Source organism: Lepisma saccharinum, chromosome 17, assembly GCF_977018435.1.
Source record: "Lepisma saccharinum chromosome 17, izLepSacc3.1, whole genome shotgun sequence".
In the NCBI taxonomy this organism is placed as follows: Eukaryota; Metazoa; Arthropoda; class Insecta; order Zygentoma; family Lepismatidae; genus Lepisma; species Lepisma saccharinum.
This window is the reverse complement of record NC_139245.1, coordinates 21,347,716-21,364,256: the sequence shown is the minus strand read 5'-3', so window position 1 is coordinate 21,364,256 and position 16,541 is coordinate 21,347,716. Positions and strand designations below refer to the sequence as shown.

Here is a 16,541-nt window from a genome sequence, read left to right as displayed (position 1 = left end):
GATCGTCTACATATAGACGCCACCGCAAAATAAATTCATCATAAATAATAACTATATTTAGACTCTCCGCAAAATGAAGTTAATCAAAACAATCTATATATAGACTCTGCCGCAATTTACCATTATATATTAATTTTTGGATTCATAAATCATTTTTATTTTTATATTTTTAAAATGCACATATTTTTAATTTGTACTTTTAATTATTTTCATAGGGTAAAATGTGTAATAGTTTTTTTGTTTATTGAAATTTTTGTTTATTTTTTCAATAACAAAGAAAATACACGTAATTACAAAATTAATATTAGTGATTTTTTTATATTTTGATTACAATAATGCCACAAAAACTTTTGTTGCTATAGAGTCAGTATATACCTAACTTACAATGGTAAGTTCTCCACTGTATGATACTCTTTAAAACATGGTATGATGCACAATGGCAACTCGCATACATCACAGCAATAGATACTTCTTCTAACTTTGTTTTGTAGTGTGCAATACACGCATCTTCTTTGAAGCTTCTTCTTGAGACCAGGTGCATCACCTGTAAGAATTTCGACTGGGAAATGTCTTCCTGTAAGCCTTGTGGGACATGTTCCTAAGTTGAGGGGACCTGTTGGTTTTCTAATCCAGTACACATCTTTTCCATACGCACTGATGAGCTGCTCAACGAGATCCATTTTGAAATCAAGAAATTTCTTTCCACCTCCATTGCGCCTGTAAATGATGTGGTTGTTGAGAAGAGTTATCTCAAGCAATCTGAAAAATATCTTCTTGTAGTATTTCTTAACTCCTTTTCTTGTAGGCGAGGAAGCAGATGTAATTTGGTCCATTAGATCTATTCCTCCCATGTGACACCTTTTATACTGTACACATACTGTGGGTTTGCTAATGGGTTTTCCTGCAACCTGGACTTCTTCCTTCGTGTCATCATAAATTGTGCTCAGCATATGTACATATTTCTTGTCTCTCCACTTCATGTGCATGAGCTTACTCTTGAACCTAACAATAGTTTCGCCTTTTTTCAACACTTTGTCATTTACTTCCTTGCAAAGGTTCTTCCTCGTGAAACGCACTGTTCCTATGGCATCTGTTTTGTTAGTGACAAGAATCTCATAAAGCTCAGGAGAGGCATAGAAATTGTCTATTCCAAGAGTGTATCCCTTATTCAATAATGGTTCAATAAGACTCAAAACTATCTTCGTTGGCTTGGTAAATCCTTTGCTAATTTCTTCAGATATTCCTGGAATATTACAGGGATAAGTCGTTTTTTTACCCGTGTAAACTAGAAGATTCCAAACATAGCCAGTTTCTGCTTCTGCTAATATGTAACATTCAATGCCAAACCTGGCTCTCTTGAGAGGGATGTATCTTTTCCACCTGATTCTTCCTTTCCACAAGAGCAATGATTCATCAATACTTATATTTTTAGCTGGAATGTAATGGGATTTGAACTTTCCGAGAAATTTTATGGTTGGCACATCTTGTTCTACTTTATCAGACAAGTGCAAATATTTCATAAGTAAGCTGAACCTGTCCCTACTAATGCACTTGGAGAAGAAAGGAGTGGATATCAGAGGATTGGTAGAGTGGTAAGATTCGATTGTCGGCTTTCTGACAATCCCTTGCAGAATAATGATAGCTAGGAAGACGTACATCTCACCAACACTTGTGTCCTTCCATAAAAGGTCTCTGTTTTTCCGTCTCATTTTACCTGATCTTCTTTTGTCATCTCCTACTTTACTAGCATATTTATTTGTTTCACTCACAATATATTCCATCAGAACTTTCAATGGACTTTGTGGATTGGAAAGCACTAACTTCACACCACTGTCACCTGTGAATGGGAAAGGGTCTCTGCTTACCATTGAAGATTCAGTCCATGTATCAGATGCAGTTTCATCTTCCAACTCACTGCCGCTAGTTTCACCATCTTCTTCTTCAATTCCTGTCCTATCGTTTTGAGCATCTTCATCACTTGAAACAATTTCTTCACTGCAAGTACCCTCACTTTCAACATCAGAGATTTCATCCAGAAAATCATCATCTAAGTCATGCTCCAGTAGATGCTGAATATCTGTACGTCTGAGGTTTCTCCCCGCCATTGCAAAAATTCTGTGTGCAATACACAAAATAAATATGTACCATTGCACAATGCACACCACTAGCTAACGAAACTTCCTCTTGGGAAGCAGCTCTCGAACTAAAAGAAAAGCCACCTAACACAAAGCAGTATACGATAATCAATAGAGTCCATATAGTAACAATGGTAAACACACAATACAAAGTTTTTTTTTTTTTTCGGTACTAACAATGCATAAAAATGGACTGTTTGCTTCCAAACTTCTTGCACAGACCTGTAAAAGCATTAAAATGAGGGGCCTATAAATATGACTTGCCGCAATACAACAGCCGTTAATTTTCAAACACCGTCTATATATAGTCGCGCCGCAAAATAGTCACGCTTTTTGAGAGTCTATATATAGTTCCGCCACGGTTAAGGGGTTAATGCAGTTTCACAATAGTACCCTTCACCACTCCCAGCTTTTCTTCCACTGTTGGAATATGTTCTGTTATGCATTTTGTGGAATACCCTGCAGGCCCTACTGCAAATTTTCTTCAATCTCTTCTCAGGGTGGATTTCATCCTCAGAAACATAAATATGTCTGCAGGTGAGAAATCAGCAAAATAAGAGGGCTGGGGTACAACAGTTGTGTTATGCTTCACCAAAAACTCTTGGTGCAATGCAATCCACATTTTGGTTTGCCATGCTTGAGGCCCCAGAATATAGCTGCAAGAGCAGAACACTACCTCACTTTGCTTACAGATTGGAAATGAAGCAATGTAGAATGGCATAACAAATGGAATATTACTTCTAAAGAACCCGACTATGCAGACCAGTGTGTGCACGTACGAGGGTGTATCTAAAAGAAACCGGAATTTTTTTTAAAAGCCATGTATTTTTTTTTTTTTTTTTTACAAAACAACCTTATCACCTTCAAAGTACTCTCCATGACACTTAATACATTTGTCCAATCTGTGATTCCATTCTTGGAAACATTTTTTAAACTCATCTGTTGTGATGGCTGGCAGCTCCTTCCTGTTTTTTTTCTTCACCTCTTCTATGTTGTCAAATTGCTGTCCCTTCATGTCCCTCTTCATTCGGGGAAACAAAAAAAAGTCGCATGGAGCGAGGTCAGGTGAGTAAGGAGCATGGGGCAAGAGAGTCATGCTGTTTTTTGCCAAAAACTTGCACTCAGAGCTCTTCTTTCAAAGCACGGCATGTTTCCACTCGACACTCTTTTGCTGGTCACTCAGATTGCGAGGCACAAATTTCGCAGCGACCCTTCTCATTCCCAAATCTTCCGTTAAAATTCACTGAACCGAGCTCCAAGATAGTCCAGATAACTTCCCCAGCTCTTCAATAGTCCGTTGTCGGTCTTCGAGCACAAGTTCACGAATTTTATCGACATTTTCATCTGTTCTGGAAGTTGACGGACGTCCAGAACGGGGTTTGTCATCAATCGACATGTCACCTTTCTTGACATGTCGTACACTTGAGTTTTCTCTGTAGCGCTGTCCTTGTAAGCTGTGTTCAACATCACAACCGTTTCTGTGGCATTTTTCCCAAGCAGGAAACAAAATTTCACAGCTGCATGCTGTTCTCTTATATCAGCCATCACAAAAAACGAGGTGCGAGCGAAACTGCTTTTACGAAAAAGAAAAAAATCACCATGACCAGAAACAACATTCCCCAGCGAAGCCACTGGGTGCACTGAACTCACAACGAGTTGCCCGAGGCTTGCCTGGCGGGAAAAATTTGTACTATCGAAGCTCCGCCCAGCGCAGCGTTATTCCGTTTTTTTTGGGTACCCCCTCGTACCTAGTAGGGTGATGCCACCAACAGACTGATCTTCCATCCCTACCTCTAAAATGTAAAATACCAGAACGTAAAATCAGCGTTTCACTATATAAATATAATGTTATATTTCAATAAATTGGGCTGCAGAAAAAAAGGGATGTGTCATTGCCTTTTGTCCGTTTTAATTGTGATTCTTTCTTCTCAGTGTATGCATTCCTTTCTTTTCAAAATGAAAGGCTGGGAGTAAATAGAACTGGGATGTCTAGCCAATATAGATATATCAGTGTTTGGTGGTAAAATTGCTGGTATTTGTATTGATTCAGAATATCTATAAATAGCCTATAAGTTAATGGTAAATTTGTACCATTTTGTTATTACTTTTTTGAATTTAAAGGTATAATTCAGGTATGTTTCTAAGTTTTCTAAAGTAAATGTAAATATACAGTTTCTTTAAGGTAAGAAAAACATGGTAGCCCAGCTTACATACATGAAGCAGGTAATGAGGTGAATGGAACAATTCCAGTTTTCATGAAACATTAGCAAATTTTATCTCAGATTGGTGGAATTGGTATCAGTAAAATGTATATCAATCCTTTATTGGTATTAGCAAATATTTCATATGGCCGATTACTTCTCTAATGGAAGTAATCAATAGGTGTTCCGTATTTTTTGCAAGTGAAAGAGAATTTGTGATATTTATTTGGACGATTCAAAAGATACTGTACAAACTGAAGGTGTCCGTAGAGAGTTATAATTTGGCATTTTTACAATAGTAACTTGTGGGTTAGGAAGTGTTCCTGAGTCTTTAACGTCAGGAACTACATGATCAACAACTTACCAATGATGTGATAATAATTAGTGCAAAATATAACTAGGCAAATATCACATGCACACATTGATTGCATTGTCAAAGCAAACATTGATGGACTCTCCCAGATACCCCTGTACCATATCAGATGCTGTAAGTATCCTGGTTAGAGTGTTTGTGGATCATCCACGGGTGCCTCATAAACAAGGCTCTTGATATTCCCCCAACAGAGGTAATCAAAAGGTGTCAAATTATAATCAGACTCCCATGTCTGATCCAACACCCAGAATAGGCAAGATTGAGAAAGTCTCGAATAGCATCACCAACAGAAGTTTGGAGTGAACATTTAGACAGGAAATTCTGCCATCATGTGGTTCAGGCCTGTGCTGACTCGGGTTCACAGTTTGTCCACTACCTTTTGGATCACCCTGTATAAAGAATTGAAAGGTAAGAAATTTGCAAGATATGTGTATTTTGCAGGACAACCCAAGCATACGAGCAGCTGCTTTCAAGATATTTGGTGACTTGGCCCATTTTGGAGGGATGAAGCAGCAGGCATTTCAAGAGCAGGTGCAGGGAAACATTGTATCCATGCTGTTGCATTTAAACGATGAAGATGAATCAGTAGTCAAGGTAAGCATTTCCAAGAAGCTCTTGGACATTCATTAAAAATAAGTACCTAAACATATTTATCGTTATGTTTTTCCAACATTCTTCATGTGATGAAGATTTGTATTATAACAATATTTCTTCCATTACAATGGAAATGAATACTGGAAAAATGACTAGCTCTTTTCTCCTAGACTGTTGTCATTCAATGGGACAGCAAGGTATCATGTTTAAAGGTTTTTATTAACGTATGAAATAGTCTGTGGCACAGATAGGATGTATTATAACATGCAATATATAACGTGTGTCCGCTAGGGGTTGAACCTGCAATTTTGACATACCATGTCTACATCTCACCCCACCACAGTTTCTCTGTACAGGTTCCTGTGACTATTCAGTTTGTGTTAGGAACAAATTATTAATTTGTTAGTAATGATTTGATGGTAAACTTAATAGTAACTTGAAAATTGAACTTTATGATAGTTGATTTGTCTTCTCTGCTCCACAGGCTTGTAAATATGCTCTGAAGCAATCAAGTCCGCTGTTAGAAGCAGACAAGGTCAATTCAATGATCCAGCATCACCTCATTGACGATGGTCATCTTCATTATACAGATTTCATAACTGACCTTGTAAAACTATTGGTAGGTTTCTTATTCTTTTGTATTTGTGGTTTTGTAGAAATAATTCACTGTTTTGGTGTTACCTTTACACTAGGTAAAAAAAAAACAATATGGAAACATATTGTGAAATGCAGCTTGTATAGACAATGTTAATGTGGATGGTGTTCGTCCATCTCTTGTGGCCATTATCAAGACAGTACAGTATACGTATGTACCTAGTCTTACCATAAGTACTGTCACAAAGTTTTAAGTAAATTGACACAAATTTGCTGAGAGATATTTTAATATCCTAATAACATTACTGAAATGGATACATGGCAAATCAAAATCACAAATCAATATTCATAATGGCCACCCTTAGCACGCACACATTCCCTAAGTCTTTGTGGCCATGCATCAATTGAATTACGCAACACATTGACTGGAAAATGAGCAACTGCCTTCAGAAGAGACCGACCGCTTTAAACTTTCAATATTGGGATGTCTCTTCTTACAAGCCATCTCCTGAAGCTTGGACCACAATTTGTAGTCCAAAGGGTATAGGTCCGGACTTGCAGAAGGCCAATCTGAAGTGGAAATGAAGTCTGGAACATTTGCTATGAGGGCACGCTCAATTTCTGTGAAAAAGGGGTCAAAACATCAGCCAAAGTGTACCAGCAGACAGTGCTTGAGAGACTAGTCAAGAATGTCAACAACACTCTCTTCCATGGTCAGAACTGGAGCTTCTAGCAGGATTCAGCCCCAACATATGGGGCCCGAACAACACAGCAGTGGCTGGAGGCAAATGTACCAGATTTAATTTCCACTTCGGACTGGCCTTCTGCAAGTCCGGACCTATACCCTTTGGACTACAAATTGTGGTCCAAGCTTCAGAAGATGGCTTGCAAGAAGAGACATCCCAATATTGAAAGTTTAAAGCGGTCTCTTCTGAAGGCAGTTGCTCATTTTTCAGTTGATGTGTTGCGTAATTCAATTGATGCATGGCCACAAAGACTTACGGAATGTGTGCGTGCTAAGCGTGGCCATTTTGAATAATGATTTGTGATTTTGATTTGTCATGCATCCATTTCAGTAATGTTATTAGGATATTACAATATCTCTCAGCATTTTGTGTCAATTTACTTAAAACTTTGTGACAGTATTTATGGTAAGACTAGGTATATATTTTATTGTTGTGGCCAACAACTATGACTTTTAAGGTATATGGTATTCATTGTGCTTATTATCTTCTTGACACTAACAATATGGTCAGTAGAACTAAAAATTGTACTTCAAATCGAAGTTAGTATTTCTTGCATATCTCTTGTAACTTGAGCATAGTAACCAATCATTGTTGTAGTGAAATATGAATTTATGTTGGACTATTTTAGCAGTAAACCTTGTTGCAGTTTGACTGACATGGTATTGGACAGTGTCAATTAAATTCAAACTTCTCTGCACTGCCAGATACGCCTGCCCTAATTGTACAATTGTCATTTGTATAAACCCTTTTCCTTGCTTGCCCTGTTGTGGACACACATCTTAGAAGTTTGTCCCACAAGTATTGTTGAGTTGTAAGAAATAAGCTGTATGTTCAAACTCTGCAGTTAACTTCTTTTTTTTTATTAGGTTGAGGAGCTTAGTCACTTGGCTCCATCATTTGTAATGAATGCATCGTCTTTCTTCAAAAGCCCATGGCCACTTATAAGAGGGAATGCAGCCATGTTTGTGGGTAAGTTACAGAGGATATTTATTTTTAAAAAAAATTACAAATAGAAAGTACTCTATCAGATACACTCCGTGCATAGAATAAATTTGTGATGACCAGGTATATGCCACAATTAGTTGAGAAAGGAGAGGCAAGTACACTCATGTCACTTCACTATAATAAAGTCACAAATGTTACATGAACAAGTAATGTACATTTACAGAGTTCAGCAAGAAGTTTACTTTGGAATTGGTTTTATTTTGCTGATTTATTTTTTACATTGTAAACCGAAAATTATATTTGCTAGTACAGGACATTATATAATTTGAAAAACAAGTCTGGATATAAAGTAAATAGTTGTGTTTTGTGCTAATATATAGTATCTAAAGTAGGAAAAATTACCGTGCTGTAAGTTTTTTCATGGTCAAGCCCAAACAGCTGATTTTAAATACAGAGTAATTAAATGAGGTTCTCATAAAGACAAATTGTTAGTGCTCTACCCTTAGGTGCAAGCAGTACAATGCTTGATTCTCTGTGGCAGCCCCCAAAAATTTCAGTACTCACCCAGCATCGTGAGAATAATTGGGGAGTTACGTGAAAGGAAGAAGTAGTGGGCTCTGGTCTTGAAAGTCAGAAAAGTTATGACGATGGGACTCAATGTGCTTATTGTGTGTCATCCAACAAAAAGCTATCTGGCAGGCCTCAGCCCTCAAAGGAATGTTGCACCACATAGTTTGGTAGTTTTAAGTAATCAATGGAAGTAGACATCCATTAAAAAAATGCACTGAAAGTCTAACATCACATGGACTAAACCTTGTTGGAAAATTTTGAGAAAATAATTTTAATTTCAGTGTTTATATAAAAATGACTACCAATATGTGCATTTATATACACACCACAAAACATGACAAAGAGGTCCACATACAATAAAAATGAGTTATTTAAATAAACAGTACCATGTTAAAATCCACTACTTAAATCCATGCTTCTTGTGAAATATACAGGTTGAGTCAAAAGTCAGGAACCATAGGACTAAAGGATTAATTGTACGTCAGTGGCTGGATGACCAGTTTCCAGGGAGGTGGATAGGTTGGCGAGGCCCCATTTAGTGGCCCACGAGTCCCCTGACCTCACACCAATTTATTACTACCTATGGGGTCATCTGAATGAAATGGTTTATTCCACCCAGATTAGCGACCTACACCATCTGCAAGGGAAGATAACTGAATGTGTTGCACAAATTTCGCCTGCCACAATCCTCAGTGTCCTGAAGAACTGGGAGGATTGTTTGAACATATAGACAGTATAAGCTGAAGTGAATAACACTATGGTTCGTGACTTTTGACTCACCCTGTATATTTTTTCCACATATCAGTTCTGACGATTCACTGCCATCATTCACAAAAAAAATGTTTTGGGCCTAGTAAATTAACAATCTATAAATAATAAATACAGTCAACTCTCGATTCTACGACCCCGGGTATAACGACCCCCTCGAAGTAACGACCCTTTTCCCGGGAACCGTGAAAAATTTAGAAAAAAGTTGAAAAATTTGGAAAAAAAGTTGAAAAATTGAAGGAAATCGGCCGAAAAATGCATTGTTGTTTTTTCCACTCATTCCCTTCACGAGCACTCTACCGCTCACAATTGGGTCTGAACTAAAAATAGACACCACCACGCCATGCTTGAGTGATAACCAATAGCACTTGACCTCTGCCCTCCCCTCCCTCAACGCACCAATGTTACCCTGCACCCGACGGCTGCTACCCAACACGCCAGGCTTGTTTTGCCATGCTTTCTCTTGGATACGCGAGAAGAGAAGATTGAATGTGCTTGGATGTTATTCTAAATCGACCTTGACTTGTTTCCTTGTCCTAAGAGCTGCTGAAATCTCGCAGGTGAGGAGGGGGGAGCAGCCCGAAATGACTGCTGTACTTGCAGTATTTGCCAATGTGTATGGCAGGTCAAGCTCTTTCATCGATAAATACACTATTTGCCAATGTGTATGGCAGGTCAAGCTCTTTCATCGATAAATACACCACCTTGAGAGAGAAGATCGCAGGAATGTTCCAAAATACAGATGCGTGGCGTGGCGCCTGGAAGTCTGGCCCATCTGTCCAGCTCTGACCTAGATTTCAGTAGGTTCCCGTGAGTGAGCTACTCTCGGCTATTGTAGCCGACAACTTCCAGTAACCGTTTCCATTCAAAACATGTTCTTTGTTCCCTGCAGCACTTCTTTTTAAAAAAAGCGAAAATGTTAAGAGATAATCAAAGCCACATAGGTGAACTAAAGATCGTCAACCCGCTTAATGCGTTGTCATCCAGGTTTCCCCAAAAGTTTACTTCGATCTTACGTGCATCATAACTCCCGTTTCCCACTTCATACGTTTTCCTAATTGTGTCGTAATATCTGCCAAAAAAGTGTCCCTTTCCTGTCAGCAAAGGGAGGGGGGAGGGGCGATTTTCTTGCTCGTGTGTGCACACGGGCTGATTACAGGCGAGGGTGGAAGTGGACTCACCCCTCTTCCTTTCCTTTGACGTCTAAAATGGGGCAACCAGTTCTGGATATATTCTTGAAAGAAAAGGAAAAAAAAGTGACCCCCCTTTTCCCAGCTCCTTCTCCGCCACTGGTGTGCACGGCAATGTTGATAATTGCAGAATTGTTTTTGTTTTTTTATGCTGTTGTCTGCATAGGAAATGTTACCCGTATTATTGTCTGTTGTATGCTAAAACGTAAAGCAAGGGTCATTTCTTTCTTCTTTACATCTTTACACTGCTGTTAAAAGTTCCGTCTTCGACAGTTGCGTTATCTTTAAAATGCGGGGAGTTTTCTCTTCCGCCACCTGTTGCTCGAACTTCCAGCTGGTCTCCTTGTTTTTATGATGCAGCTGGCGCCAGTGTTTTGTCTAGCGTCTGCAAAGCTCTTGCTTGCCGATAACAGCAATGACTCATCCAGCGCGAAGAAAAAAGTTGTTGTTTTGAATCTCGCAAAGCTGTTTTCATTTGACGATAACGATAACGAAATTCGATCTCCAGAAAGGAAAACAAGAGTTAAAATAACTTCATGGTCTGCGCCTTCTGATAAGCAAAACTGTAAATTTAATTCGCATCCGCTTTTCTTCAGAACCATTCATGTGAAGAAAAAAAAAGTGCTCAATGTAGGAATGGTCGCTGAGATCGATTAAAAATACATTATTCAAGGGGAAAACTTTTGGAGGAGTGGGTGTTTACACATCGAGAATACTCCTAAATCCAACATTAAATCATCGATTAACGTGAGAGTAAATAACGATCTACCATTTTGATATGTAAAAATGCACAGATTCATAAAGCTTGTTTTCAGTTCATTTTATGCTGCTGGGCTAATCGGGACTAAATATACAGTTTAAAGTGAAATTCAATTCCAAACTAAATGACTTTCGACAGGGATGCTGTTTAATGACATGTCCTAGAATACGCATTGGGTGAAGACAGATCGCAAGCTGCGAATTTCCTTTTTCACACTGGATTACAATGCAAGTCAAGGAAGGAGTTTGGACTGCTCCCTTGAATGGGGAAGGGGGAGGGTGAATGAAGTTGGTTGAAGCAAAGAAAACGTGTTGTTTTTTTCTTGCGATGTATTTTACACAGCCGAACCAGAACGAAAATAACAGCCCTGCCTTTTTTTTTTTGCCTGGTGCCTAGAAAGGTTGTGTTGTTTCTCCCGAGAGATCTAATCTTACCAGTTAATCTTGTAACAGACAATGCTCCAGTAGACCAATATAAAATCCAACATTCATTCTGCCCGATTATCTTCCGACTTTTGCTGGCGCCAGTGTGACTGGTGTCAAGGATCTTCGAGTATCGCTTGCAATAAGCGAGAGATTGTTTTCCTTTCCATAGGTCCAGGTGCAAACGGGTTTCTCATAAACTATAATTGTAAGAATTTCCTGGAAAAGCAACGACTGTGCACAATTGAAAGAAAGTAACATTATTTTTTGTGAAAACGTTTTCATGTTCTATTTTCCTTCTCACAACACGCGTCCTGTGCATAACAGGTTGTATAACTACCAGGATAAATGGTGTTACCATCTCCTAGGCATCTTTGTGTCCGTTTGAGCTCAGTTTAAGCAGAAAATTGGGGCAAATTCCAATAACGACCCCTTCGAAATAACGACCCTTTTCCTGGGAACTGTGAAAGGTCGTTGAATCGAGAGTTGACTGTAATGCAAATTATCATCATATACACACAAAATATACTTGTGTATATGTGTAACAATTTCTTAAATTCAAATAACTTCAGTGACCATTGACGGTGTAGTTGACCATCAACACCATCCACGTCGGAACTTGTAGTTATCGGCTTGGCAGGCTTCTAGTCTGTGCAGTTATGCTGATAGCCACTAGGTGCCATGCTGTTGCTGGATTGTCTGATGTGTCATCTGTCACTGCTTGGTTTTACTTGCTCAAGTAGCAGAAGTCTACCAAGCTGATAATTACAAGCTTGTGGATGGTGACAGTGGTCAATGAAGGTAATAGAGTGAAATAAACGATTATGTGGATATGTACGTACATTTTGTGTGTGTATTAATATCTTACTGCATCTGAGTCCTGTAACATGAATGCAAGTTATGGCAGATGTAACCATAGTTGGTGTACTCATTTTCAGGATGATTCACTAGATGAATAAATTCTCTCGGGCTATCAACCAGGTCAATTCTGGAACAGTTTCCGAGCTTTCGAGAGCTAACGTCACTCATCTTCAGGGTAGAAGTATGTTCCAGAATTGACCTGATTGATAGCCCGAGAGAATTTATTCATCATTCATCACCACAAAAACTTCAAGGCTCAATTCACTAGATGAAACTTAACATTTTTGTTGCAAGTTCTTTGTTGTAAGTTTATTTACGATAAAAGTGATTGCCAATACTGATGGGTTTTCGTTGGTCTGTGTTGAGAGTAAGATTCCCGAATAACATTTTATTTGTGGATGGTTGTAATAAATCATTGAAATCGAAAAGTAAAAAAAAAAAAAAAAATATTGAGAATTAATTATGTTTAAAGTATCTCTGAATTTCCATGAAGGAAAAAATTAAACTGCTTCAAATTTTCACGATGCAAATTCTTCATTACAGGAAGCTTGTATGTGTCAGTGTTGTAATTGCAATAAATTAACATTCTTGCTTACTAGGTATCAAATTTCCTTTGTAGGCTTGTTATATGGAAGCCTCCCCGAGGAAAGGCAAATGGAGGTGCCTTTAGATACAATATGTAGCTGCTTAATGCAGCTTCTCAAGGACCAAAACAATGGAGTCCGTGTGAAGACTGCCCATGCCATGAGCTTCCTCTTTGTTCAGTAAAACAACTTTCCAGCAACAATATTCTAAGCGGAAGACTGGTAATGAAAGAAAGTTTTATTTTAATAGAAGTATCATGTCAGCGATCTGAAAGTATTTGTAATTGTAAATATATTGCTAGTGTCATTGCATAATAGAACATGCTAGTTGTTTTGTATAGTAATATCAGTGTAAGAAAGTGTAAAGAGGTACTTGTATGTTTGTATCCAGTGGGGCATTAGATTTAATGAGTGCAGTTTGTTCCAGTGTGTTTGTCTAGTCATCTAGTGTTGTGCAATAGTCAAGTGATGGAATGATTATAGGTGTTCCTTAAGATATTAAAAATATATTGTTGTCGCAGTTATATTTGTAAATGAATATAGAAAATCTGGGTAGAGTTAAATGTTTGCTCTGAGTAATTAGATTATTTAATGAACTTAGAACTTTCGCAGTGAAATATTCATTCTGTATTTTACACTGAACATATGGTCCACTATTTATCTTGCCAGGCTGTAATATTTACCAAAGACTACATATGTAGAGATGAGAAAGATAAAACTGTTTGATAAGGTACTGCATAGAAAATAATAGAATCTAGTGTTTTTTTATGGAATAGTATTACATAAAATAGTAATAGTACTTAAAAATAGAGTAAAGATTATATGTATCATCCTGATTGGCGAGTGTGTTGTCTTGCAGAAAGACTAAAAATGATTTGTATTGTTGTGTGCCATGCATATGTAATGTTGCTTGCCATACTTGTAATTATAACTTCTTTTCCATTGTACCATTCCAACAAATTATAATTTGAATATATATATAATTTTCTTCAATTATACACTTGTTTAAGGGTCAAAGTTCAGTTACTTCTACTGATTATAATCATCACAAGTGCACTATTTAGTATTTCTACTTTTCTTTTCCTCAAAAGGAAAGAATATTTGGATAAGTGAGAACAATGTTAATTAGAAAGTTACTCCATCAAATTTCATTTGTGTGTCTTGTATACATGCTACTAACTGTTATTGTACTATCTTGATATGAATACCATTGGCATAATTAGGAATTTATTTTTGTTTTGTTGTGCACTTCATTATCACTTAAAGAATGCACCAATATTTAAAATTGAAATAATGTAAACAAACAAAGCAACTAGAATTATTTGATAGAAAAGTGCTTTTTACTTTTAACCTTTAGTGGACAGGGAACTCTCCCATCTGTTAGCTTTTTGGAACGGGAACTTTTCAGGTGCGTGGTTTTCAAATTTTCCACGATGTACAAAAATATTGTAGCGAGAAAACTAATTGTAAAGAGGAGGTGATTTTTTTTTTTTTTTTTGATCAACAGGACTTGGGTGAGGTGAAATGTATACAATTTACCTCCCAATAACAAAAGTTAAAAAAAGGAAGAACAAGAAAATCTAAATTTTACACAAAAATTTGGATTCAGCATCTCCCTATGGCCACCACAATCTAGGCTGCTGTTAGGTGTGTGCCACACATGCCACTGCACAGGCTTCATGATTATGAAGTATTTACATATTATTGAATCTTTATTCACATGCATTCCTTGTGAAAACATGATCACATTGCAATAGAAGAAAGAGCTTCATTTATAATAACCTTACATAGGAATGAAGACCACAAATCTGCTGTGAAAACATCTTATGAGAAGCAAATTTCCACTGGACCAAAGTTCAATTTTTTGTTTATAACCGCAAACTTCTACAGATTTCCTGTCATAAACTATTGTTTGAGAGAGTTCAGGCACTGTGATTCTTTGTATGGAACCTGAAACACACCAAATTTGAGGGTGTGCCACCTCCATGCTCTTCAGAAAAGATTAAAAGAGAAGGATAAACGATCTTTAATACGGTACGTACAGACAGCAAAGGATCACTATCAGAATATGAATATATCTGAGTAAAACTTGACTAGTCTTTAATGCAAAGGTATTAAATGTGATAAAGTGATAATGCATGAATTGGGTGAAAGGGTTCATCTCATGGGTTTCATCTTCTCTGCTAGCATGATCTCATTTCCATAGAGCACTAACGTCTTTGGTGTGTAAATTGATAGAAAAAAAATAGTAACAAGAATGAATCTGTAGCGCATAGCTACATACACAGAGGATAAAGTAGTATGGGCTACTAGCACTGAAACAAGGCATGAAGTGGTAAAAAAAAATTCGTAAGAAAAGTTTTGTCTTGTCTTGGATGTCCTGGATGTATGTATCTAGATGATTGAGCATATTCAGCAAACCCTCCAGCACTATGTTCAACGTTAAATCCAGAAATAAGCTCAGACTCCCCCTCTGCAAAATCAAATGGCCTATGACTTGTTCCAGTCAACAAGAACTTAAACCAAGCTAAAGATACAGGAAAAGCAATAAAAATAAATCACAAATTAGTCTGAAAAACATCAGTCCAAATTATAACCCATTGATGAGGTGGATTTAATAATTATGCAATGCTAATAATCATGTTGGTTTTAATGTTGAATTTTATGAGGCATGGGAGGTTTTTCCAAAATATAAAGGCCTCGTAGGCACAGGTCGTGTTGGGTCTCATGTTTCCTAATTGCACCCTGACTACAATAAACTACAGTGAACTAAAAAAGTTTAGTATGTAGCAGTGGTATATGCCTACAACTGGACCAAGTCACATTGAAAAAGGTAGTTATTTCTTGGGGGGAAAAAATGTATGCAAAAGGCAGTGTAGCCATCTCTCTATCATAAGCCCTACTGATGATCGATGCACCAAATTAGCTGGGAAGCATGACAAAAGAACATGTAATTGCTGTCCTCCAATTTTGGGAAAAAAGGAAACATACACATTTTGAAAATTGGAGGTCTCCCACTGAACAATTTGTTTTTCAGAATTGTCATTATTACATGTAAAAGTAAAGCATAATGGCAAGAAACAGTGGTTGAAAAGCAATATCCCATTCATTTGTTTCATTTTAAATAGCATTGTATATCTTAGCATTTTGTAGGTTTGGTGCACTCACAATTCCAGAATATAAAAAGACATTAAAAATTAATGTTAAAAACTGTACTTACGTATACGAGTATGTTGTTCCTATTTTCCTTTCTTTAGAACTACGTTTCGGAGACAAACTATCCCCTTCTTCAGGTTCGTATGAAAAAACTAGGTACTTAGCATATTACCACGTCGAATAATAATGTAATAAAAGGATTGTGGACAAGGGTTGGTGTGGATACATTTAAGATATTATATCCCCACCCCAGATGTATATATAAAAAGCTCATCATCCACTAAAAACTTGCACAATTAACCTATTCTCATATTAAAAATGTTAAAAAACTAAACTAAAAAACCTGTGTGTGTCACTATATACAACTTGCAGGTTCGGCCATTCCTGCTCAACTGTGAACGACAAGCTTTTTATATACGTCTGGGGTGGGGATATAATATCTTAAATGTATCCACACCAACCCTTGTCCACAATCCTTTTATTACATTTCGACGTGGTACTATGCTAAGTACCTAGTTTTTTTCATACGAACCTGAAGAAGCGGGTAGTTTGTCTCCGAAACGTAGTTCTAAAGAAAGGAAAATAGGAACAACATCCTCGCATACGTAAGTACAGTTTTTAACGTTAATTTTTTCACGTCTA

At 37.3% G+C, this 16,541-nt stretch overlaps 1 protein-coding gene across 3 annotated transcripts in view; it reads left to right on the top strand.

The window, feature by feature from the left end:
• The window catches only part of c11.1 (maestro heat like repeat family protein c11.1), an 89,273-nt gene that overhangs the window by 61,068 nt on the left and 11,664 nt on the right, over window positions 1–16,541 (top strand). For 2 of the 3 annotated variants that reach the window (XM_083139066.1, XM_083139065.1), the window contains exons 26-29: window positions 5,151–5,303; window positions 5,788–5,922; window positions 7,510–7,612; window positions 12,779–12,965. In XM_083139066.1, coding sequence (XP_082995192.1) covers window positions 5,151–5,303; window positions 5,788–5,922; window positions 7,510–7,612; window positions 12,779–12,927 — 540 coding nt within the window. In that variant the 3' untranslated portion in view covers window positions 12,928–12,965. Of the gene's footprint in view, window positions 1–5,150; window positions 5,304–5,787; window positions 5,923–7,509; window positions 7,613–12,778; window positions 16,453–16,541 lie in introns of those variants that run through there. The other variant, XM_083139067.1, reaches the window with a different exon arrangement.